A 25798-nucleotide genomic window follows, 5' to 3' on the forward strand; every position below is an offset into this window, starting at 1 on the left:
GTGCAGGTACTTCATCTCTGGGTTTTGAGGATAAAGGGACTCACATGTTTTGGTGGCAGCAGAGAGAACCTCTATTTCAAGTCACATGGTAGAGAGGACAAAAGTGGTTGAACGTTTGGGCTGCCCAGCACGAAGCATTTCACAAGAGCCAGCCTAACCCAAATGCCTCTACAGAGTACAAGACAGGAAGGTGTCAGGGAGGGCCTTCTGCGACATTTGCCTGAGACACCCAAAGATCAATTTTAGTGACTCCCATTGTCCTGTGCTTCTCTGCCTTGGTTCTCTTCACCCTGGTAATGATGGGCTCGATGTCTCCCTTTCCCTGTAAAATGCCAGGTTCTGTGATGAAGAATGAGCTTGTCTGACTCACCAGCATACCCTTGGCACTGCACATTGTGTGGGAAATACAGCAGATACGCACTCAATACATTTCATCGCTAATTGTCTGGATGGTGATAGGATGAGAACCATTACTACTAACAACATGTTTAGAATTTGCTTTTTTTGTTTTCTTTTTTTTAGTTAGGATGACAGGCTGTAAGCCTATCTGGCACCTGACCATTTAAGACTGGTACTGTCCCCATCCCATGGGTCCAACCAGATCATTCAAATTCTCAGAAGACACACAGTAACATCCACACACCTGACACTTACTAACAGCTTTGTTTATTATTTAGTTGATTATTCCATGTTTTTGTTTTTATACTCGTAGAATAATTCTCTTTGAAACAATACTGTTACACCTGAAGTTGGTCACATTATATCTGTTCTTCCTTCTATAGTCAGAAAGTGGGGTTTCTTCATGCTCAGTTTTTTTTTTAATAGAACATTTGAGTATCAAGAAGTGTGCTTAACTAAAAATAACAAATGGTCCAAACTGTGGAAAATAGTCACATACTCAGTTAAAGGTCTAATGCTATTCCGGGGAGGTCACATATGTTCAAGAGGAAACACCGTGGTCTTGTGGGGAGCCCAGAGCTGGGTGCGTGTGGTGGGTATAAGTGACTCCCTAAGACCTGTTTGGCAGCTTGGAAGTTTGAGGTTTATTTTTTTTATTTTTATTTTTATTTTTTTTTTTGAAGTTTGAGGTTTAATACTGGTCTAGTACTGTTACCTTTTTTAGTCAGGATAGGTCCCTCCAGGCAAGCTCTGGAAACTGTCATTAGGATGTGACCGATGGTGTCTTCCCAGGGCCAAATCCTGCAGTTAAATCCTCAGAGGAACTTAAAACACTGACTCTTGCCTCACTCACATTGGCCTTACTTTTAACCTGAAAGTCCACGGGACCCAGCCATAGAGGCTGGGTGTTATATGTGTGTTATATGTGGATAGTGCATGTACGTGTAATGTATGTATGTACCGTGTTATAGTGTATGCGTATGTAGTGTGTGTATAATGCATGTGTGTATAGCGTGTAGTGTGTATATAATGTGTGTGTGATGTAGGTGTACAGTGTAGGTGTGCTGTGTGTATAGTGAATGTGGATATGTGTGTGCAATGTATGTGTATGTGTATGTTGTGTGTGTACAACGTGTGTATAGTGTGTATATGTATGTATGTGTATAATGTGTGTGTTGTGTATATGTATGTATGTGTATAATGTGTGTGCAAAGTATTCATTGTGTGTGTGTACTGTGTGTGCATGTGTGGAGGTGTGCATGCAAGCACATGTGCCATGAGGGGACACAGGGGACAGGGAGGGAGGAAGAGAGTCATGGAGAAGGAAGGGATGAAGGAGGAAGGGTGGGCCCGGAGAAGAAAAAGATAAAATGGATGAAAAGCTGGAGGGGCTTGGGGGACAGAGAGGAGACTGGGAGAGAATGAGCCTCCTTTATGTTAATAAAAGGGAAGGAGGGGATGAAGAAGGGTGACCCTGACGCCACTCTCTGTTCTCGCTCTGCAGGAGGGGGCAGGAAGGCAGCGCAGCCTCCCACTGTGCACGGTGGAGCAGGTGTTCTGGGCAGATCTGAAAACGGGGGCGGCGGGGCCAAGACAGCAGCAGCATAGACCGTGCTTCCCTCGGCCTGGCCCGCTGCCTGGGCTCCTGCTGCCTGTTGCGGGGCCTCTCCGCTGCCGGTCAGGGATGTCCCTTTAGGCCTTTTACCCAAGGCCCTGCACTCACCGCGGTGGGAAGGCCGAGGTCTCTGTGGGCTTTCACTCTGGAAGTGGAGGCATTTCGGAGGCAGGTCCATTCCAGAATGCCAGATGAATCTTCCCGGCTGTCTATGGAAAGGAGCAGGGAAGGGAACCAGGCGACCTGGACTTGCAGTCTTCCCCAGGCTCTGCTCCCTGGCCCCTGGGGGGGCTGCTCACCCATCAGACCTGGCAGTCCCAAAGGGTGCTCTAGCTGCGGGGGTAGGGATATACTGTGGGCACCTCTGTCCCAGGCGGGCCTGGCGCAGGGACAGCTGCCTAGCCAGGTCCCTGTGGAGCTCAGAGATGGGACAGCAGCATGCTACAGGCACACTGACATAGGCTAGAGGCAGATAACTCCAGAGTCCGACAGCCTGAATTCGTATTGAGGCCCGATGGGGGTAGAGGAGGCATTTGGGCAAGCTGTGTGACCGCTCCTTGCCTCAGGTTCCCCATCACTGAAATGGAGCCAAGAATAGCACTCCCTTGGTGCTGGGGGTGCGGGGGTGCTGTCGTGAGGACTGTCATGAGTGACCTGTGAAGTGCTCAGAGTAGCGTGTGGTACATGTGATCTGTCATGACTGTTTAGAACATAATCAATATAGTTCAATATAGATCCTGCCTCTCTTTCCTGACCTTTCTCTCGTGCTGCCAAACGAGGAGCCCTGGTCAAAGGCAGGGTGGCTGAGAGTGTGTGTTCAGTCCTCTGAGGTGTGTGAGGACAGCTAAGGCCGTTGCTGGGCCACATGGCCCTCAGAGCTCTTGTGGAAAGGCTGGGCTTCCTATCAGCTGGGCCGCCACTTACAGCCATGGCAATGACACTGGGATGGTGGGTGGAAGCAAGGGCCCAGACCCTACTTGTGGTCAGGGGGCTTGCCCACACAGAACCTCTGCTACTTCTGGCAGCTAGACGGGAGGTGAAAGCAGTGGCATTCTCCTGTGGATGGCCACCCAGAGAAAGGATGTGCAAAACTAGCAACATAATTAAGCAAATTTAGCAAGGGAGAAATGGACACTAGTGTTTTGTGATCAGTAATAGCTTTAGTTCACTGAAACACTGACATGGAGGTCTCATATCAGCTCCTCCTGGACCGGAGGAGGCATCGGCCCAGCCTTCACTGTCCAGGGTGAGTGATGCGGGCACTAAAGAGAATCCAGGAATGCCATGTACATTGGTGGTCTGGAGAACATCATCTTGAGGCACGGGAGTTATTAGAACAATCAACTCTACTTCTTTTCTAGAATGTGACTGCTAACTCCCTAGTTTCCCAGTAGACTGTTTTGAAGGCGCATTTGACAGGTAGAGTTTTGTTGCCTCCTAAAGATATCATACTGTTTAGAGGAGAGGCAGAGATCTGCCAGAGGGAGATTTCATCCCAATCCTGTCTTAAAATGGGTGAGGACCTAAAAATCCCAAAGGCCAGTTGGGACCCATATCGGAGGCTCGGTTCATCTGTGAGGTGTGAATCGAGCAACAGGAAGGCCTCGGGGGAGCCATGAGGCCTAACAGAGGTCACCCTCCCAATCTTCCCGTGGTCATCTTTCTCTGTGAGCAGAGCTTAGGCTCCCAGAGTGAGATGCTTCCTGAGGAATGCTTGAGGCTGGGGCCTGAGGCCAGTCTGGTGGCTTTCTGACCTCATTTCTGTCCCCAGTTGTAAGGGACTCAGTTGAGCCCAGGATGCCTCAACCTGATAGACCTTTCATGGGAAGCATGAGAGAACTCTTGAGCATTGTGATGAACCTCTTGGGGAGAAAAAAAATGAAACAAATCAACTGTCAAACAAGCCCCCAAATAATCCCCTAAAGAGAAATGGCACTGCATGAGGCTGCTGGTTGGCAGGTCTACTGATCATGCAGATGGAGAATGTCATACCAAAGAAGTTCTACAGGGAGCAAGGGTCAATTTCTCCCTGGTTTAGATATTGTCTCTCCCTGGTTTAGAGGTTTTAATGTTCCATTAAAAAATATTAAAAATCCACAGACCAACCCAGATGTTCCTCTCCTCTCTTCCTGCTTCCTTTTGGCAGCCACCGTCTGGCATCATGGCGCTAGATATCTTTGCTGTCCCCATAGTCGTTGTAAGGGACGCTCAGGGTCTGCTCCTCGCATGTCTTCCTGAGGTCTCGGCTGAGCTCTGACCAGTCCAGTCCGTAGGGCTTGATCTCGCTGTAGCGGCAGCCCAGGTACTTAAGGGAGCCACGTCGCAAGCTTATCTTGGGTTCCTGGAGGAGGCCATTGCACCAACTGCTGAGATCCCCCAACTGGGAAAGGATGAGGCCAGCTTTCCTATGGATTGAGCATGGAGGACATTGACATTAGCAAGAAGAGAAGGCGGGCAAACAGGCACTGTTAGAGTGAGACTCTAAATTCCCTGAGGGTGCAGTCTGGTGTGTCCTGCTTCCTGTTCTATCATGGGCACTCAGAACAGAGGGTCTTCCATAAATATCTGTCAAGCAAATGGATGGTTGGATGGACGGATGGATGGATGGATGGATGGGAAGATGGATGGATAGAAGAATAGGCTGGCTGTGCAAAGTGGGACAGGCATGGAAATGAAGGAAAGAAACAAAATGCCATAAGGAAAAATAAAGAAAAGAACTCATATTTTAGTGGGAATGGATGCCCTTTTAAAATCAAAGAGTTGGCAGTTTTGAAAGACAAATCAAATCCATTTTCTTTACAGCCAGCAATTTACCATCATTAAATGACAAATAACGTGTTTGAGTGAATATTTCCCTTCTCAAAGCTATTTTAGAACAACTAAGCAGAAACAGCTGATATATTGAACTTTGGAGGGTATCAAATGTAACTAATTCTGCCTGTGTGGATGGAGTGTCGGTGAAAAGGGTGAGGACAGCATGCCCTCCCTGCACACTGATGCAGGGCCGCTCCTGGCGGGACGTGCAGACTCTTGGAGGCACACGTGACCTCACTGGCCTCCAGGTGAGCTCCGGCTCCACTCGGCCTTCGCCTCTGGAAAGCCAGGAGGCCAAGGCTGCTGAGACCCGATCAAGAGGAGGGGGAGAGGAGGGCCATCGCGGGCCTCGGGGGAGAAAAAGGAGCAGTGGAGAGCGAGGTCGCTCCAAGTTTGCACACACTGGGGCCCGCACGAGAGTTCGATGGCCCCGGGCTGTCACTGCAATCGTCTTGCCGGGTGCACAGCCTTGTCACCCGTGCCCACTTCCGGTGTCAGAGGCAGGGACACTGTCAGCCAGCTACTGTCAGCCTGGTGGGCTCTGGTGCTGGGCCCTTAGGAGGAGTTGGTGGAGCAGTGTACCCCTACTCGGCTGTGTTCCAGTTGTTCTTCAAACCCATAAGCGCCCCGAGACCCACAGAGTGTCTCTTCTTTGAAGGAGCCCCCGGGAGGTTGTAAAATGCCATTCTGAGAAGCTCAGTGAACAGCATCCTTGTGCCATTTATCAGCTGTGAGGATAGCTTCTCATGTGAAGAACCAACTCTTTCCTAATTCAATCAACATTTCTTTCCAGAAAATGGAAATTGCTGCACTCGGTTGAGAATGACCTTTTAAAGAACAATAAGCACATTCGTTTCATTCCTCCTCTTCTGTCTGGCCGTGACCACCCGGAGGGGTGACCTCACTGCATTCCTGGGAGGACGTGCTGAGAGGCGCAGGGATGATGCTGGAGGAAAGGTGTGGAACTTCAGCAGCAGCGTCCACGGGCTGAAAGAGGATGAGGTCAGGGGAGGGCAGTCGCATTTTCTCCCAGTCCAATGGTATGTCACAGGAAGTCAAACACTCACCCTTCTCCCGCCCCCCACCCCCAGTATCTCATGCAGATGGCCCCTCCTCTGCCTGTTGGCCTCTGCGGTTTGGCCACGCAGGCTTCCAAAAGTCGTCAGCAACAGGGACTTTGGTGGCCCTTCCTCCTAATTTATCCCACTGCATGTCATGAGTGTTGACAAATTCTTGGAAGGTGAAGGGAGAGGGAGTGAAGGGCGGATGAGGGCAGCATGTGCATCATCCTCAAATAAGGACACCGGAAAAGAAAGGATTCCATTAGCCCATGGACATTTTGTGGCTGCTTTCATAGCTCACTTTTGTTTGTTTGTTTGCCTGTTTTAATAATAATTAATTTGGGGTTACCCTTGATCATCCCCCAGCCTGTGGATTGCTTCTTTCTTAGCAGCAACGCAACCAATGTTGTTCTCAAAGTATTTCAACCCTCAAGTCCATCAGGAGGCCTCCATGAAATTAGGGGGATGGATATAACTGAACTGAGGGGGGTCGTTTCTGCCTGCCTGAGGGGAATCCATAGCCCACAGAGTCTCTTCTGCTCACTCTCAGAACCAGCTCCAAAGTGGGTTGATGCTTCTTGACCCTTTCCTGTGGTTCTCCCTGAGATCCATGACACTGGAAAGTAAAACTTGACTTCCACAAGCTAATGAAATTACACACTGTCTTCTAATATATAGCCTTGAAAAACCAGCATCACGCATGAAAGGGCCTCCAGGGAGGAGACTCTGGGAAGAGAATGTCAAGTTAGCAGCATGCCTTACTTTACAGGGGGATCCACACTTCTTCCCCTGCTCACTTTCTTTATTAACCAATTTTCCTTCTGACTCTTGAGTTACAAGAGAGAAATTTTAAAAGCGATCCTAATGCCCTTGGAAATCAAGATGATATATGCAATGTTAGTGCTATTCAAATTGTGACATTTATGTTCCCTAACCAAGAACTGTATATATATACTCAATAAATGTCAGAAGGAGGGAGGCAAGGGAAGAGGGGCAGCAGGGAGCAGGGAACAGGGAGGGAGGAGAGGGAGGCGGGAAGGGAGCTGGGGTGGCGGGGTGGGGGGCAGAGAGAGGGGATAATATTAGGCATTAAGTAATAATGAGGACAGGAGTAATACAATATAGGGCACAGAGGACATATCTTAATAGGTACCTACTTTCTAAGATGGGGTTTGCTTTTCCCTGAAACTGAGACAAAACAAATGCTAAGTCCCTTATATATTTCCTGCTATGTCTTCATCCATAGCTGTGGCATCTGTTTGCCCGAGGACTACCAACCTTTATAAACTGCAGGAAATAATTTATAGAATGCAGAAAGATTCTTCCTTAACTTATACTTGAAATCACTGTATTTTGGGAGATAATCCTAAACTTCGTCTTTTTTTCAACAGTAAGAGAATAAGAGGGAATGTCCTGAACAATGGTCTTCTTGGAGAGGTCATCAGAGCCACACTGATCCTGGGTCTCCCACCAGTTTGATCAGAGTTCAGATGGATGGGACAGCTTTGGGGTGATACTTTCATGCAGCCTGTTGGCAGGAGGGTAAGAATTCTTTAAGTGCCAGAGAATTCCATTTTGTTGACTCTTCATTTTCTTTCCTTCTTTCTAAAAATAGTGCTTGTATTCCCCCCTTTTTTTCTTTATGAATTTCTAAATAATTCAAGAATATATAGGCACCAACATTCCATGTGAAAAGTTTCTTTCGCTGAGTCTATCTGAAAATTCCAATATTTCCCTCGAAATCTGTTCTTGTCGGAGCAGGAGGTATATAGCGATGGAGCAAAATGAAGATGGTGTCTGTACATATTCTTCGTGCCTCTCCTTCCAAGAATGCTGTGTTGTAGAACCAAAAAGCAGTAGGCACTGAGTATTGAAAAGCTGTAGCCTCAGGGCCAGGGGACACTAGCAAACACTATACTGTCCTAACTTTGGCCAAGGTAGATGTCAAGGTGGGTCTTGGCCACCACCATGTTGTCTTTCACATGGATGTGCACTTCAGCTGAAAATATGTCTGTATAGTGCATATTGTATATGCAAAGCTCATTCGCAATAAATATTTTTGGATAATCTCTTCAATAAAATTCCTAATTTTCTCTCACAAGAGACTAGGCTTCCAGCTCCTACCATTTTTTAGAGTTTAGAATGCTGTGTCAGCATGATAAAGAGGTGGGTAAAACAGGTCAAGGGCAAAGATTTTTTCAGAGTTCAGGAAATGTATTCATGACTTCCCTACTTAAATACAGCTTATCCAAAACTAATCTATATGAGCTGAGCTGTGTAAAAGCACAGGACTTACTTCTTGAAGCACCTAAGCTCACCGGGAAATCTTTGTGAATTCATGGTGCAGCATTATAGTGGAGGAGGTACAGGATTTCAAAGAACTGAGGTCTTTATAAGAAGCAATGGAGTTTCTTGGTTACCTGGGACCTAATTCATCCTCACACCGCCAAGTGAACTCTCCAAAACTCTCATAGTGCTGGTTATAATGGTAGAGGACTCGATGTAGGGTGGGGGAACCCAGATCCAGGAGGGTATTATAGGCCGTCTGTTGCTCCTTCCCACTGGTATAGCCATTGAAGAGATTGTAGATCTTGTCTGCTATTTCTGAGGGGGGCAGAAAAGGCAAATAAACAACATTTTAAATACACGTATGTATACACGCAACGTATATGTGTGTATATGTACATTGATGTGTGTATATATATGTATTTACATGTGTGTGTGTGTGTGTGTGTGTGTGTGTGTGTGTGTGTGATGTTCCTTAAAGTATCATGAACTGGCAGCCTGGAGACTGTGGTTTGAGTAATTCACTTTATTTCAGCCCCATCGCTTGTGGTTTTCTTTTCTATAAAACAAAAACCTTCAAATAGAATATCTCTGAGGTCAACTTCAGTTATAATATTCTTTGTCTCTACCCATGTTTCCTGAAAATACAGTGCCTGGGGCAAAAAAATCTCAGATTCATCCTTTATTGCAAGTGCAATCCCGGGGAGGCTGGAGGGAGGACAGAGGAAATGAGGTGAGAAACGAGGCTGAGTGTATGTAGGGAGTGTGCTTAGGAGCAGGTGGTATGTTTTGCAGGAGAGGAAGCTACTGGATTCCCCCACCAGTGCATCCAGAGGGAGAATGGCAGACTTTATCCTCAGCTCCCATCTCTGATTGCTCGGTTGGGACTTTTCATGTCTGCCGTCATGGGGCATTAGCTCCTCTGCACTTCCAGGTTATATATATGCTTGGGTACCAAGTGGGTCCTGCAAAAACACAGGGAAGCCCTGGGCAGCAGGGGACAGAAATTTGGCTCAGAGATGAAGTAAGTGAAGGACTGTCAGGTGATGTTTGAGCAACATGAAGAACCGGGAGTGGCCACAGTCCCAAAAGCCACTTGGCCCCATGACTGCAGGAGTGCAGAGCCTTTACTAGGGCTGCCCAAACCGGATGTGAAGACAAGCTTGCAGATTTGTGGTAGCACAGAAGCTGAATCCAGTACATCTTGCAACTCCAAATGAGTAATCTTTCAGTTTAATTTATAACTCTTATATTTCTCCTCCAAGGCATACATTGCTAAGACTGAACTTGGTGATGTGGCAAAGTGGCAATGAATTTGTATAGCCTTGGCATTTTTTCCTATGGAGCTTGAAGCACTTTATCATTAAATGTTTTCATATTAAACCTGTCAGAAAGGAGATTTGTTCACATTTCCTTCCTCAACAGCTGGGAACTGAGATCTGGAGAGCAGAACGTTGTTTCCAATCCAGTGTTAAATCTGGGGATGAAGAAACTAAGTCTAAGCCTTAGAAGTCTTGGTTTCTAAGCCAGAGCTTTGTCCACTCGACCCCCTGTTAGCCAAAAGGCATGGCAACCTGATTCCTTGTCACAATTCCAAGCAAGTTCAGGGCTCTTGGTAATGATAAAGTCATTGTTGAAGGGGTTTTCTGGGTTGGAATGAAGAAAATTTCCACCTCTACTCTGTCTAGACCTTGCAATGATTTCTGTGCTTTTCTATCTTGCCCATTGCCTATGAGGACAGGAGCCAGACCATACTTCTTCTATGTTCTCAGTGGCTAGCATAGGGCCAAACAACATAGTAGATTTAAAAAAAAAATGTTAGTTAAATGAATCTTTAATTCATGATCTTTCCAGGGATAACTCTCCATCCCAAGCTATACCAGTCCTTTAGCAACCAAACTCTTGTAGCCAGCACCTTAACTACATTATAAATAACTTCAGCCTAGAAATTCATTTAGATTTTCAGGATTTTAAAATTCTTAGGTTGTTAAAATAGGATCAAGAGATAAAGTGGACAGTGCCGTAGAACATGAAGATACTCAGTTACTTATCAATGGCTTATCAATTGGCAAGAACCTTACATATATGAACTCCAGTCCTCAAACCAACACTGCAAGATGGAAAAGAATGTCCCTATCCTATAGATGAGGACGTTCAGAGAGAGACCAGGTCACCTACCTGTATAGCCAGTGTGAGTTGGAGTCAAGATCGAAAACCATGTCTATCTTCCATCGCTTGTTTTTTAAATATTTGATTTATTTATTCATGAGAAACAGAGAGAGAGAGAGAGAGAGAGGCAGACATAGGCAGAGGAAGAAGCAGGATGTGGGACTTGTTCCCAGGTCTCCAGGATCAGGCCCTGGACTGAAGGCGGTGCTAAACTGCTGAGCCACCTGGCCTACCCTCCATCGCTCTTTAGTACCAATGCTCAGGGGATGGTAGTGTTTTGCCAATTTAAGATATAAGAGGCAGAGTCTTGGGAGATGCAAATCTGGAGTAACTGTTTCTCGCAGAGGACTTGTCCTAAATTGGCCCATAGATGCCAAGTAAGAGGGAGTCCTGGTAAGTATGCAGGGGCCTCGTTTCTGGAGTCAGAAGCTGGAGGACTAATCTAAGAGCTGTGTTGTTTTCAGTGGGAGGAGGGGAACATGTACTGAGAGATAAAAGACCAGGGGAGTAAAGACGTGGGTTATCAGACCAGAGCCCAGATAGGAAATTCTGGGATTCCCTACCCCCCGCCCCAGTCTTTTTTGTTGATACCTCTCTGTTCTTATTTCTAGTGTGGGAAGTAGCATCCCAGACCCCAGGCCCTGGTTATAACCATCTCCATCGAGGAGTGAAGACCGCTGAGAAGGTGTTTTCTGGTATATTTACTATTCTCATAACGCTGTTGTAATATCTAGTAATATCTAGCTAGAGCCAAGGCTGATGCTTCCCACTGGCAGCAGCACATGTGTCTGTGACCAGGTGGGAAAGGCCTGGGCACCACTGTAAATCTCCTAAAACCAAGTTAATCTAACTCCAGGGTGTGCTTACAAGCCTGTATCAGTAAATGGGATGCTACATTCAGAAGGATATATGCTGGGTTCCTAGTGCATGAGTATTTCTGGTTCTTCCTATTTCCACTGAAAAAAATGTAGAGATATTATTTCATTAGCTTTCACAGCATCTCAAGAAGTCACTAACTCAAAGAATGGAAAAGAATACAAGGTATTTTTAGTTTTCATTTTACCCAGTTTTCAGCTTCACAGAAGTGTTGGGCTACCCAAAATAGGGATCTGTCTTCCCTGTCTTTAAAATACATGACAGGAATAGTGAAAATGTAAATGGAGGGATGGCAGGGAGTCTACAGGCATAGCTTCATTACAGAAAAGGGAAGCTGAATTATTAGTTATTAGAAAGGAACCAGTACCTCTCAGGCAGCAGAATAAACCAACAGGGTGGGCACTGAAGCCCTCAGACCCAGAGGTATGGTCAAGAACCCGCACCATGGCGTCATATGAAGGTGGGCTCCACCAGTTAGTTTCCTTTCCTGTTCAATGATGGTGAATAATATACACCCTCCAAGATTATTGTGAGACTAAAAGTGATATTAAAGTAAAGCCTTTCTTCAGCACAATGTCTGGACCCAATAAGCATCCATTTATTCATTCACTCAATACAATTTTTCCTGAGTGCTTACCATGAGCTTGACATTTTTCTAGGCCTTTGGGCTACGTCAGAGAGAAACTGACAAAATTCCTCACCCTGGAGGCACTTACAGTCTAGGGGTAGGAGGCATTTCAGCAAGCAATATACATCTCAGTAAAATACTGGTCTGTAAGGAGGTGAGAGAAAGGCAGGCAGGAGAAGGGAGCATGGGAGTGTTGTGCAGGGCACTGGGATTTTAAACAGGGTGGCCGTGTTGGGTATCATTGAAAAGAAGACCCTGGGGCCAAGAGCTGGAAGAGGGGAGGAGACGAGCTGCAGGGCTATGTGGGGAAGAGCACGTCAGAGAGAAGCAAGGCCAGCAGAGAGCTCCCGGCCTATGGGCAGCACATTTGAAAACAGCAAATAAGCCACAGAATTTGGAGTAAGATGAGTTGAGAGGCGAGCCAGACAACAGGAGATATTCTTTTATTATTATTATTAGTAGTAGTAGTAGTATTTATGACAATGATGAATTATTACTGGTTCTCCATGAGATCATGCTTTCCCCAATGCCAAGAGAGAGACCTTGAAACACAGGAGTCCAAGAGACCGGGCAGATAGTCTGATTTGAATAAGAAGAGTGACTCTTGGGGCAGATGTGAGCTTTGCTATGCCCCAGCAGCAGCTGCCCTTTCTATTATGAAATTAAGAATCCTGGAAGGTATCTATGCCTTCTAAAGGCTTTGATGCTATGACAAAAGCTTCCCCCAAACGAAAGTCCTAAGTCAGCATTTTCATCAGTGCTGGGACAGGGCTGAAACCTCAGTCTGTCCCCAAACCGAAATAACTGACCACAGAATTCCCTATGAAAACCTGAGGGCAATGAATCCCACCTGGCTTCTCTCCTTGTCACTCTTGGCGCTGTCCACACAGTGAGGCCACTCCCCACCCCACCCTGACTCTGCCCACCCCTTTCCCGGGCAGCCCCTCCCCAGGCTGCTCTGTGCTGCCTTTACACCCAGGACTCTCAGCCTTGGGAATGAAACGTGATTCTCCACGTGGAAGGCCTGTGAAAGCACAGGTTGTTGGCTCGCTCCGGAGTTCCTGATCCAGTAGATCTCAGGTGGAACCTGAGAATTTGTCTAACATGTTCCAAAGTTGGTCTGGATCACACTTTGAGAAACACTGCTCTACGCTAATTCATTCTCTCAAGACTTCCTTGCTTCCTCTGGGACCAGCAACATAGCAAACAACTCTCCCTTTTTACCCTTGACCTTTGCAAACACTCTTCCTTTTCTCTGTGTTCCTGTGTTGGCAGAAACCTGCCTGCAGCGTTCGCCCACACAGAGGAATCCTCCCATGCCCCAGGTTCTCAGCCCCTCAGGACCTCCTGCAAACAGTTCACTGTCTTTCTATATAAATGGAAAAGTCCTGCTGCCTTAAAAACTCACCTGCCTCTTCCTATTTTCCTCTGCTCGCTTCCTGACCATTGTTCTTCATCCATGGAAAATTCTGGCATGTGGTTCATCTTCTCCATTTTATTTCTTATCACCATTTTGCGTCACTTCACTGTTCACATGAAAGACCCCTTTAAGACTAGGGGACACCCCGTTGCCCACCGCAACAGCCGCCAAGAGTCAATCATCACGTCTGAGACCTTCTCCAGCTTTGAAATGGTAAATCTCTGTATTACATACCGTGAACACAGCCTCCTTTCAAGCCTCCTGTACTTCTTCCTGCCATCAGATCTATCCTTCAGCCCCCAGGTCTTCTAGCTCCACCTCTAGGCATCAGCTCTCTATATACATCCTTCTCTACCTGACATAATCCACACCGCCCATGGCCTGGGCCCTCACCCAACTTCCTCCATCGTTTGCCTCTTCTCTGTCTTCATATAGGATGTTGGGGTCTGCCGGGGGATAGTCACAAGCCATTGAACTGGGTGGTTCTGCTTGGGCTGCCTTGGGGGTGACTTTTTTCTCTCCTGCTCCAAGGCATCAACGAATCCTTTTGGTTCTACCAGAAAAATAATTTAGAACCAGACCACTTCTCACCACCTCTCTCATGAGCATCCTCTCTCCTCTGCCACTGCCATAGCCTTGGCTCCCCACTTCCATCTCAGATCTGTTCCTTGGAATCCATGCTCACAGCACAGCTGATGAATGATCCTGTGAAATGCTAAGCTCATCTTGTACCTCTTCTGCTTGAAGTGCTCCAGGGCTTCCCTTCTTCATCCCAGGTGGAATCCCCATCCCTGTACTGGGGTCCCACATTATCCGCCCCATGGCCCCTGGGAGCTCCTCTTCACCTTCTCTCCTCCCCATCCCTCTCCACCACATGGACTTCCTTTCTTGCCTTCAAACACACCAGGCATCTCTGTCTTGCTGCTTCTCTATCTGGAATGATCTTCTCCCCAGGTATGTGAGTGTCTGCCTCCTTTACTCTCTTCCCAGTTAAAATTCTGCCCTCTGCTTTATGTATCCCATTTCCCTGCTGCTCAATCTCCATAACACACATCACCACCTGAAATATTTGTTTTACTGTATTCTGGAGTTTGTCACCTTTACTGAAACCCGAAACTGGAAGGTAGGGGTTTTTCCCCTAATACCTAGACCATGTATTTAGTTGGGGCTTAATATATGTTGTATGATTTGACACACTTATGGAATCTCATTACACAATTGTTGAAACTAAATTCTGAGTCTAATTATGGCTCTTTCTGTAGAATCTTATCCCAGGGCTCAACAAACGACAAAGGAAGGAAGGGACAAGAATTTATGTTTGGCATCAGGAAAGAAAGATGGATGTGTGTGGGGGGTGATGGATGAGAGCTAGCCTTCATTTAGTGAAGCTTCATAGGGAACTCTCACAACGTCATGCCCCAGCCTGGAGACGAGGCTGGTCTGAGCACTGACGCTAGCTTGTTCTCCCCGGGGAAGGGTGCTTTCAGTAGAACACTGGTAGAAACTCACTTGCTCAGTGGCTTTGGTGTCACGATGTAGTAAAATTCTTCACAGGAAGTATCTGGTTTAGGAAATGTGTTCATATAAGGAATAGTCTGACTTCCTGCTGGATAATTAGGAGCTGAGGTCATGCTCTGGGTCACTTAAGAGCTAATTCCCGTTTGTTATTAGGTTTAAACTCAGACCCCAGTGAGTTTTATTTATGATCACCATCTGGGTTTGAAGGAGGCAAAGCATCTGGTTTTTCAGCAGAGCTGCTAGAACTATATTAATTTGTGAGGATCCCCTCACATAGTCCGCCTCATTAATCTGCATGTTTGCCCGTCCAGGACTCCCTCCTGGCTGGAGTGAAAGCACCTGCAGATGCTACCTCATTCTCTCAGCATTAAATTGACTTTCCTGCTCCCGGCTACTCTGCTGGGATTTCAGACACTCTTCTTTGTTGGGGAGCTCACGTGGGCAGAAGCACATCATGATGCACGTTGGGGGCTGGAATTAACCCAAAGGGGGTAATTTCTCTGTAGAGAAATAGAATAGTGGTCTGTCCCAGGCAGGCTACTCTATGTTGGTCACTCATTACTCCAGAGCCGCTGCCTGTCCATCCATTCCTGCAGGTAGCACGGTGCCGCAAATCTACCTGCTAATCACCTCCCTGATGCCCCATCAGCCTGCTGCTTATGTAGCAAGCAAGTCCAAGATGCCCACTGCCACCGACAAGGACATAAGCAGATTGTCCAAAACAGAAATAGCTGGGGCACCTTCTCATCACCTGCTCCTCTCTGGCGTGGAGTAGGGAATCAACAGATGATGACAGGAGGGTGCCCCCGGGCCTCTCCAGACAGCCTCTCATCTGAGGGTTTTCAAGCCCACACTCTGCTTTCATCATCAAGGGATTTCGAGACCTTCAAAAGTCATTTGGTCCATACCCTATAAGCCAGACAGCACTCACTCTGGAGAGAAGCACATCTGTCTTACAATAAAGGTCTCCATTCCACTGGAACATCCCAGTGGATTCCAACAATCCTGGAAGGGAGAATTATTATTATTATTATTTTGCTACCTGACTTGAACACTCTTTTTTTTTTCTTTCTTTTAAATGTATGTCTTTTCTTCATTCAGAGACAAAGAAAGGGCTTCACTCTTTTACACAATGACCTTCTAAATATCAATTTAACATTGTAGGCAAAATGCAAATTGATGTCAAATAATGAGTCTGAATGGTGACTCCGTTCAACACTCACTTTATAATCCTGGTCAGCTGTTCACTCGGCTCTGAATCTCAATTTCTGCATCTGTAAAATGGGGGCAGTATTCTATCCACTCAGTAAATCCTTATTGGGTCTTTACTAGAAAGTAGACTCTGTCTGGTTAAGGGCAGCGTTTTCAAATTAACAGAGACACTGATGCTGGAATTCTACGCTGAGCCGGTTTTAATCAGAGAAATACTGTGGCTGAACAGATTGCTGGCACCCTTGAATCACCTCATTTATGGCCCCTAACCCCAGTTCTATCAGGTTGACCATGAAGGCCACAATCTTAGAATGTATATTCCCTAGCATTTACTGAACAGTTACTATGGGATGGGCACTTAAAAAAAATACTTCAATTACATTCACTCATTTAATTCTTACTAGAATCAGGTAGGGCACTATTATCCCTTCTCCCATTTTACAGAGTGGTAAACTGAGGCATGAGGTGATGTAAGCTGCTCAAGTATATAGCAGAGCAGGAATCTGAAGCTGGATGGTCTGACTCCAGAGCCTAAGTTTATCTGTGACCTGTCAGTCACCACGCTGCCTTCCTTCTAAGTGCTAGGGACAGTATAGTGAGTAAATCGAACCAGACTCTGCTCTCCTGGAGCTCGCTGTCCAGTGAGGTAGATATTGGACACATGGTTACAATAACAGATGAATGTTCTGAAGGAAAGTAACATGATACTGTGAGGACATCTAGCAGTGGCCCGAGACCTCTTGACTGTACCAAGGAAGGGACACTTGACCCCAATTCTGTAGGCTGAGAGGAACTGATCAGTTAATCAGGAGTGGGGGTAGAGGGCATTTGAGGTAGTGAGACAGGCATATGCAAAGGGCCAGTAGGACTGGGAATGGTGTGGAGGGCCTGAGAGAGGCAGTGAGGCTGAAACGAAGAGATCGATGGGGAGAGTGAACAAGAAGAGGCTGGAAAAGTGGGTGAGGGTCACCTCATTTAGGTCATAATGTGAAGGTTAAGTATTTTAGTTTTTGTCACAAGAAGAACGGCAATCCATTAAAGAGTTTTAAGTAGGGGACTTAACATGATCAGATTCCAGAGTTGAAAATAACAGTGCCATGCATGTTAAAGGAGGCACTAAATGTGGGAATCCTTCCAGAAGCTGTAAAGTGCTACAGCATCAGTGATTTTAAGTAACGTAGGTCCTGATGACTCTTCCCCCTGTGCTTTTGCATCGCCACGCATACCCCTTGAGTACTATGGGCTTGCACCCCTCATGGTCAGCCCAATACACCTGGAGTCAGGAGCCAGGTAAAAGCAACCTGAGGGGCCAGCAATCAGCATGGCCACACCATTTTCCTTCCTGAAATTTGCACAGCCTGAGTTCCCAGCATCAGCCAGATGTTTCCGCTCACGGGCAAATCAGCCCCATTCCCCTGGAGACCCAGCAGTGGTTGGTGGGAGCACCATACTTGGTGTGAGAGCCCTGCAGAGGAGGTGCCTGGGGCAGCTGCATCCTGGCCGTGGAGGGCATGTAACGAGCTTCAGAGCAGAGGACACTATTAAGACATACCAGGGGGCATTGTGAGGAAGGGAGCTCCAGCTGCTGTTTATGCAACAGATGTTGACAGAAGACAAACTTCTGAAGTGACAAGGACCGAAGAGGGACAATTCTTCACCAAGAAACTGGTCCTCGGTAACTTGGAAATACAGAATTAAGCATTTGGGCACCTGGGGCACCTGGGTGGCTCAGTGGTTGACCATCTGCCTTTGGCTTGGGGCCTGATCCTGGAGTCCCAGGATCGAGTCCCGCATTGGGCTCTCTTGGGGGGGGGGGGTGCTGCTTCTCCCTCTGCCTATGTCTCTGCCTCTCTTTGTGTCTCTCATGAATAAATAAAAACAACCTTAAAAAAAAAAAGGATTTGGGCACATCTTCGGTAGGGAGGGATATAGTAATGAATATCAAATCTGTAGCCCTTTCTACGTTTTAATTCAAAATAACTTTTCTGACGTATGCACACACATATGAAGAGGGTAAGTGACCTGATCAGAATCCTGAGGGCAGAGGTCACAAGTGCTCCACCATGAAGCTCAGCGCCTGGTGTGTTACCGCGTGTGGCCGGGGCTTTTGTCAGTGAGTCCTCCCAGCCCCCTGACTCACAGACTGTGTGAAATGATGGGGTAGGGTGAGGATCTCCACCAGAGGCAGAGGTAGAGGAGTATCCCCGGACATGTGCCACTCCGGGGCTGGGTCTTGAGTTCTCCTCACTTCCCGCTGAACCCCAGCTTGTTCTGTTTGATTCCCTTGCTCCTGCTTTCATCAAGGCGAGGGGAAGTCCCTGGGACATCCCTTTGCAGACTCTGCTGGCCTCAGTGTCACTTACCTTGAGCTTTGACATCATCCACCACGGGGCAAGGGGTCTTCACGATGACATCACTGGGCCTGGAGCGCCGTCCGGTGTTGTCGACTCCCCACAGTGTGAACCTGGCAGAGGGGGTGGGGGGGTGTCATTAGCAGAGAGAAGCTGAGGCCCTGGCTGCAGCCACGCTGTGCTGGGGCTGATCTGCCCCTGGCCACTCTTGCAACTTTCCGAGTGCTTGCTGCCACCACTCGGGTCATAACGTGTGCAGCCTGGAGCCTCTCACGGCTTTCTGGTGGGTCCTGGGCTGTAACCTGATGTTTCTGGTGGCAAGCATCAGAGCACAGAGCAGTGGTTCTCAAAGTGGGGTCCTCAGACAGGCAGTATCAGCATCACCTGGGTACTTGGTAGCAATGAAAATTCTCAGGCCCAACCCCTGACCTACCAAACCTGAAACTCTAGAGGTGTTCTAATAAGCCTTCTAGGTGAGTCTGATGCCACTTGCACCCTAATAGCACCTGAGCCGAGGGAAGGAGTACAGATCTGTAGCAACTTGGGTCAGAAGTTTGGGTTGGGTCTCACGTCCCACTCCCGGCCATGTGGAGTTACAGCTAACTCCTCTGAGCTCTCTTCTCCCTTATCTGTGACACGGGATGATCATAAACCATTTGCAGGTCACTGTGAAGCTGAAATGAGATACTCATGTACAGAAAGACCTAGTTCAGTACCTGGAGCCCAATAAAACATACTGATTCTGTTCTGTCCTGCTTTGTGCTCAGCTGACATATTGACACAGAGGACTGAGGGCCATGTTCTCCTTGAAAGTCAGAGACCTGGGTATGTTGGCAAATCGAACTTAAACAAAAACGAATGTAAAAAAAAGAAAAAGTCAGAGGCCAAAGAGCCTGCCTTGAGGGGTCCTGACTTGCCTGTGGCTGGGGGCTTTGCTTCCCACATGCAGCTTGTTCCAGGACCAGGAGCCCCGAGACGGCATGCTATGCCACCCCTGCCACTGAGAGGAGCCCTCCCGGGAGGAGGATAAAGACCTGGCTTTTGCACATGGCATGTGTCCTTGGGTGACGGAGCTGGATGGAGGGAAAGAGAGAATTCCAGGTTCTGCTACTCACGGAGGAATTTGACGATAACCATGCAGTAATCTCCAGCCCGGCGCCCCGGGGACTCTAAGACTCTACAGAAAGTTGCTACTGCTGCCTCTCTTGTCCCTGTCTCTCTTATGGTGTGGCCATGGGAGGCTGCATTTATTGGCAAGTCTGGATTCTTTTTCCTTGTGGCAGAGCTCCAGGGAGGAAGACAGATGTCAGCAAGAGAGGTGCCCAGAGATGAAGTGGCCAGGGTCAGTGTTGGCCAAGCCTCAGACCGGTGGCTCGAGTGAGATAGAAAAGACTCGGAAATTGCCTTGTGAGTCTCTGTTGGCAGAGAAAAGTGCATCTACAATTCCCTCCCCATGGAGAAGCCCAGAGGAGGCTGGGTCCAAAGATCTGTGCACCGCCATCCCACCCCCTGGCATCCCCAGTCCTCAAGCTGCAATCACAGGCACCTCCTACAGGCAGGCGGCCTCCCACTGGAACTGAGAATGTGATGGCCTGCCTGGGGGCAGGGCTAGGACCACACTTGGGGACACCACAGGACTGCCTGGCCTCTTGGCTGTCAGTCAAGGCAGGGCCAGTGCTGAGCTTGCCCTCCTACCTACACAAGGTGGCTCAGTCCAATCCACTGGCCTCTGCTCCTTGGTTCAGATTGACCTTCTTGCCTGGTACTAACCCTCCCCCCCCCCCCTCCCCGTGACCCTGGTCCAAATTCCAGCCCCTTGCTACTTTCCTCTCCCACCACCTCTCTCCTCCTAGGTCTGAGTGGGCTCTGTAGCATAGCAGCCCCACACAGCTTCCCAGGCGCTGCCTGGACCCCTGGCAGTGGCAGCCCTTGAAGTGTCTTATTATCTGGCACATTCGCACACCTGAGCAGCCTGTACTGTTTCTAGAACTGTGATGGAGGCCACCAAACCTGAAGCTGGGGCATCCGATCCGCCTGTCTGGACCCTGCTTTGCTTCTGAGATCTGTCCTACAACCCAGGTCTCAGCTCAGGTCTAACTCCCTCCTCTGCCCACCTACTCCAGGCTGTCTGGAGCTTAGGTTCTCAGGGACAGGCCCAGGGGCACCCAGGGCAGGCCGCACACCTGCGCATGCAGTCTGGGATTCTCACGCATGGGCCAAGTTCCCCCTCCCACACCCGTGCCCCCTCCAAGAAGCTGGAGTGCTGGGGGAGCGTCCAAGGATGGCCACGGTCCCGCAAGCCTTGCTGAGCCTGCCCCGGGGTCTGAGTGAGCCCCCTTCTCTCACAGGAGACCCTGATGTGGAGGAAGTCTGTCTCCCCGCTCAGAGGCGGGCCACTTGGCCTTTGTTGCAGACCGTGTCCTGACTCCGCTTCCGGCAGGCAGTTCTCATCAGAGTCGGGAGACAGCAAGCCCTGTTCTCTCCTGGGCCCCAGCCTGGGCACACAGCTGCTAGCTGGCCAGCCCCGTGCCCCATCTCACCTCTGGTTCTCTTCCTTCACTCCTCCCCTGCCACATGTCTGAGCCCCGCTCTGGTGCCCCTGCACCCCTGCGCCCCTGAGCCCCCGCCCTGGGTTCGGGGGCTGAGAGTCGGCCTGCCTGGTGGCCTATGCCCTGTGAGATGGCTAAGCCTCACTTTTCCTCTCCACCTTCCAGAAGGCTCCTGAGCACAGCCAGGACTGGAACCTCATGTGATGCGGCCTACCTGTATGTCTAACATCCCCTGCCCTAGACAGTCTGTGGCCGGGTTCCAGCCACTACATAGCAGAGTCCCTGGTCTGTGACGAGAAATGTTTTAAGAGTCAGGCACCAAACTGGCTATCAGAGGGACCCTCTGCCCCAGGGCCTGGGACGGGATGAGCTGTCCCCACACCCCAGTTGCTCCCACCCCTCTGGACAGCCTCGCTCTGTGCCCTCCTCACTGTAAGCTCCCCACTAACTCTATCGGATCAGGAGCTGGCACGAAAACGCCGGTACTTAAGTGAATTCTGGCAGTACTCTGATGGGGCAATTAGTACAAAATGTAGGGTCCTGAGCCCTTGGTACCTTGAGTAGCAAAGCAAGGTATCAGGAAAGAAAATGCTTCCCATAACCTTCTAAGTAGAGATGATGCTTATCCTAAGGGCCATTCCTTGGTGGGCTGTAGGTCCTGGAGGGACGCTGACGGCAGCCAGCTGACTTTTACTATAAAAACCCAGGGAGCACTTTACATACTTTCACGGGGAAAGCGGCACGTGCCATCCCTTCCAGAAGGGCTGCTCCGTTCCTTGTCAGCATTATAGTTTCCACCATCAAGCACTGGTAGGACAGTAAGAAGGCTAGCTGCCATGACTGGACGGAAGAGAGGAGGCCTACCCCTAAGCCGGAGGGCTAATGTGGCAGGACATATAATGCTAGCTCGACGCTTCTGGGCCCTTTCCACTGACACCTGGCTGGGTTGTTCAGCCTGTTGTTAGAGTCTGTAGGATGACACCTATATGGTGTGTGTATGTGGGTGGGGTGGGGTGGTGAGAGTGTGTAGGGTGTGTGTGTGTGTGTTTGTGTGAGGGAGTGAGTGGGTGTGAAAGTGTGTGGGGTGTGTGGGTATGTGAGAGTGTGTGTGTGAGAGTATGTGCATGGGGTGTGAGAGAGCATGTGGGGTGTGAGTGTGTGAGAGTGTGTGTGGGGATAGGTGGGTGAGAGAGTGTGTGGGTGGGTGAGAGTGTGTGAAAGTGTGTGCATGGGGTGTGAGAGAGCATGTGGGGTGTGAGTGTGTGAGGGTGGGTGGGTGAGAGAGTGTGAGAGTGTGTGCATGGGGTGTGAGAGAGCATGTGGGGTGTGAGTGTGTGAGGGTGGGTGGGTGAGAGAGTGTGTGAGAGTGTGTGCATGGGGTGTGAGAGAGCATGTGGGGTGTGAGTGTGTGAGAGTGTGTGTGTGTGGAGGGGTGGGTGAGAGAGTGTGTGGGGGGGGTGGCGAGAGAGAGTGTGGGTGTGTATGTGAGAGAGTGTGAGTGTGTGTGAGAGAGTGTGAGTGAGAACTGAGCGACGCAGCCTGGCTCTGGCTCCTGAAGCTCGGTGTGCATGGAGCACCCTGGGGTGCGGGGCTGACGGCGTCCTGGGCTGGGCGTGGCGGTTCCTGCTGGCGCAGCGGCTCCGGATCCCGCCCGTTTCCTGAACTACCCCAGAGGCAGCTGTTCTCCCGCGGGCGGGCGCAGCTGTGGCGGGAGGGTGGGCTGCAAGGGGAGTCACCTCCCCACAGGCCTCAGCTTCCTCTTCTGTAACCTGAAGACGTGGAACCAGACACACTCTAGGATCCCTTTCAACCGGGGATTCTTAAAGTTTTCGTCCCGCCGACCCGGAATTCTCAGAACAATGCTTTTTAAACGCGTTAAAAGGCACAGGCTGCCGAGGTAGGCCGCTTTGCTGAAGCGCTTGGGCCTCGGACCGGGAAGAGGCGGCGCGCCCGGGGCGCTGCAGCGAGGAGAAGCCGGAGCGCAAACCCGACCAGGTCTCAGCCACCGCCACACCCGCACGACCAGCCTGCGGTTCTGTGGGAGGCACTCGGGGGCGGCCGACCTTCAGTTGGCTCAGCGCTAAAGTGGGAGCAAAAGCCCAACCTCGTCGCAGGGTCCCCGAGGGTCCCCGAGCGGCCGGCGCGCAGAGTAAGCCCCCTACACGGAGGCTGAGCTCTCCACGTTAGCCACGAGAAACTTCCCTGCAGTCCTGCTCACAGTTGCCCAGCGCGTGCCTCAGAAGCAAACGCACGCGTGAGGCCCGGTGCTTCCGACCGAGAACCGCGGGCCCTCGGCGGCCCCAGGCCCCAGGGGTCAGGCTTGGACCTGCGCGGAGGACCCGGCCTCCCCGGCGCCCCGCGGCCCTCTCCGCGTGACCTGCAGCGCCACCTAGTGGAGGCCGCTCCCTGCAAGGAGCCTGCTTCTCCCTCAGCCCCCGGCCGCCTCAGCCTCTGACTTCAACCCTCCCCACAGGCACTTGGTACCAGACCTAAGAGCGCGCCGGCCCGGGAAGATCGCCCAAGACTGCGGAGAGCGAGAAGGCACCAGTCTCAGGTCTTCGATCAGGAAACGTGGCCAAGTCAGGCCAACCTGAGGAGGGTCCCAAGATGGGTGAAGGCGGGCCCCAGGAATGTCCAAATTCCTACTTACCGGTTGTGACGCAGTGACGGGAACTATTGAGCTCTTGTCATAAACGAGAATTCTGGCTTCACGGAGTCTGAGGTATTTTACTGGACCATCCCTAACCTTTGCGCCTTTTGCCCGTTCCCCTAATAAAGGGCCACAGCTGCCCAAGATTAAGAGAGCAGGTAAGAGTCATCTGTAGGCCAGCTTTCCCTCGTCCTAGGATCGTCCTTTCTGCCTCTGCATTTTCCAGCTTCTCTGGAATATTCCTTATCCTTATGTATCTTTCTTTTTTAATATTTTATTTATTTATTCATGAGAGACAGAGAGAGACAGAGAGAGAGAGAGAGAGAGAGAGAGAGGCAGAGACACAGGCAGAGGGAGAAGCAGGCTCCTTGCAGGGAGCCCGGTGTGGGACTCGATCTCGGGACCCCCGGGGTCATGCCTGCAGCTGAAGGCAGACACCCAGCCCCTAAGCCAGCCAGGCACCCCTGTCCTTATGTGTCTTACTAGTAGGGCCCCCTTTACAGCTCTTCCTCCTAGACGGAGGGTATTCAGTCTAAGTTCCTCTTGCAATCAAGGCCACTCATATTTCTGGTGCTTTTCACCTTTGAATTCTTTAACTGTGGAAATGCTGAGGATTTATTCTGGCTACTTTGCCTCCATTTTGTGACCTCATCTATAAACTGTAAAATGTTTTTCATACTGATGGGGTCAAAAGGTCCCGGAACTACGTCACCAGGGACGCTGCTCTGGCCTCCCTCAATTTTCCCATCATGACTTAGAGCCCATCAATCGCTGTCCTCCTTTGGTGTCTTTTATGTCGCTGCTTCACAACTATTTTGCTATTGTTCCAGGAGCACAAGGAGAAATGAGGAAGCGGGCAGGCGCTCCCAGAGAGAAGAGGGCTGTTCCAAGTGCCAGGAGATAGGAGTCCACCGTATTTCCTTTGAAGAAAAATGCTGACCATCTCTACCTCTATAAACTACTTCTAAGTCACTGGAGCTTGCTTTCTAAAGCAGTGTTCTTGCTATTCTACTCCTTTTGCTTAAAAAAAAAAAAATTATCCCCCCTGACTTATAGCATTCACTCTATTTTTTTTTTTTTTTCCCAGAACTACTTTCTTCCAGTCCCTTTTACTCACCATCTGCTTCTGCTTCATTGGACAACTTGCCACTCACCTTCATGCCTCTTTGCTTTTGCCCTTGCTGGCTCCTCCGCCTGCGGTGCCTTTTCCAACATCACTCTACCTACTGAAATTCTACAAGATCCCAGTGAGGTGATGTCCACTCTAGTTAGAATTAACCACTCCTGGGGGACCTGGGTAGCTCAGTGGTTGAGCATCTGCCTTCGGCTCAGGGTGTGATCCTGGGGTCCTGGGATCGAGTCCTGCATCAGGCTCCCCGCAGGGAGTCTGCTTCTCCCTCTGCCTGTGTCTATACCTCCCTCTCTGTGTCTCTCATAAATAAATAAATAAAATCTTAAAAGAAAAAGAATTAACCACTCCTTTCTTTTCTCTTCTGCAACATGTTCCTTGTCTTCCATCTAGCTTCTATTTCTTCTTACCTGATGTTAAAGTTAGTTGTTTGTACATTTCCTATCTGAGTTGCAAACTCTCTGAAGGCTGGGGCTCTATTGTCTTTCTCAATCCTCCCTTTCAGTCCCTAGAACGTTCTCTATAACACTGATCAGGATAGGACTTGAGAAACTCAAAAGATTTTTCCGAGTTTCTGAAGGGAACTCAGGCAACAAAAAAGGAAGGAGCTCAGAGCCTTTGGAGGGTCAAGATATGGAATAGCCAGGCAGGTATGTGTCACTCACATGTAGATGGTGTCCGGTTCCAGACATCGGATGATCAGAGAGATGGTGGTGAGCTGCTTGTCTGGCACCTGAGAGGGCATGGCACAAGGCGACTTTGCTCCAGAGATGATGTCGTCCACAAAGCTCAGCACCGTTTCTGCCCAGGGGGAAGGAATGGAAAAGGCCATGAGAAACAGCACTGGCCAAACAATGAGGAGATGGCATCAGTTCAGTGAGAACTTAACATCAGTGCCGCTTCATCCCCAGTCATCTCAAATTCCTGGTAGAGAAAAAAGACCTACAAAGAATTGTCTTCTCTGTTTCATGTTTAATCAATTTAGGGCCATTTGTCCAGAGTGAGTTCAGAAACAACTACAGCAAGATGTACACACCACATCTGTGAGTTCTTTTGTGAAATGTTCTTGGCAAGGGCAGGGAGCAGCTGCTGCGGGCAGTGGTCACTGCCAGCCCTTTGCA

At 49.3% G+C, this 25798-nt stretch overlaps 1 protein-coding gene and 1 long non-coding RNA gene across 6 annotated transcripts in view; one reads left to right on the top strand and one right to left on the bottom strand.

The window, feature by feature from the left end:
* Positions 1-644: 644 nt before the first annotated feature.
* The window catches only part of ASTN1 (astrotactin 1), a 299188-nt gene continuing 274034 nt past the window's right edge, over positions 645-25798 (bottom strand). For 3 of the 5 annotated variants that reach the window (XM_072830739.1, XM_072830737.1, XM_072830738.1), the window contains exons 20-23: positions 25343-25478; positions 18362-18462; positions 8310-8493; positions 645-4419 (exon numbers count right to left, since the gene is read on the bottom strand). In XM_072830739.1, coding sequence (XP_072686840.1) covers positions 4182-4419; positions 8310-8493; positions 18362-18462; positions 25343-25478 — 659 coding nt within the window. In that variant the 3' untranslated portion in view covers positions 645-4181. Of the gene's footprint in view, positions 4420-4452; positions 5816-8309; positions 8494-16009; positions 16061-18361; positions 18463-25342; positions 25479-25798 lie in introns of those variants that run through there. The other 2 variants (XM_072830740.1, XM_072830741.1) reach the window with 2 other exon arrangements.
* On the top strand, positions 22581-24520 carry LOC140635712 (uncharacterized). Its single transcript, XR_012033056.1, has 3 exons — positions 22581-22893; positions 23372-23706; positions 24379-24520. It is a non-coding gene; the product is annotated as an uncharacterized lncRNA (long non-coding RNA).

This window comes from Canis lupus, chromosome 6, assembly GCF_048164855.1.
Source record: "Canis lupus baileyi chromosome 6, mCanLup2.hap1, whole genome shotgun sequence".
NCBI classification, from domain to species: domain Eukaryota; kingdom Metazoa; phylum Chordata; class Mammalia; order Carnivora; family Canidae; genus Canis; species Canis lupus.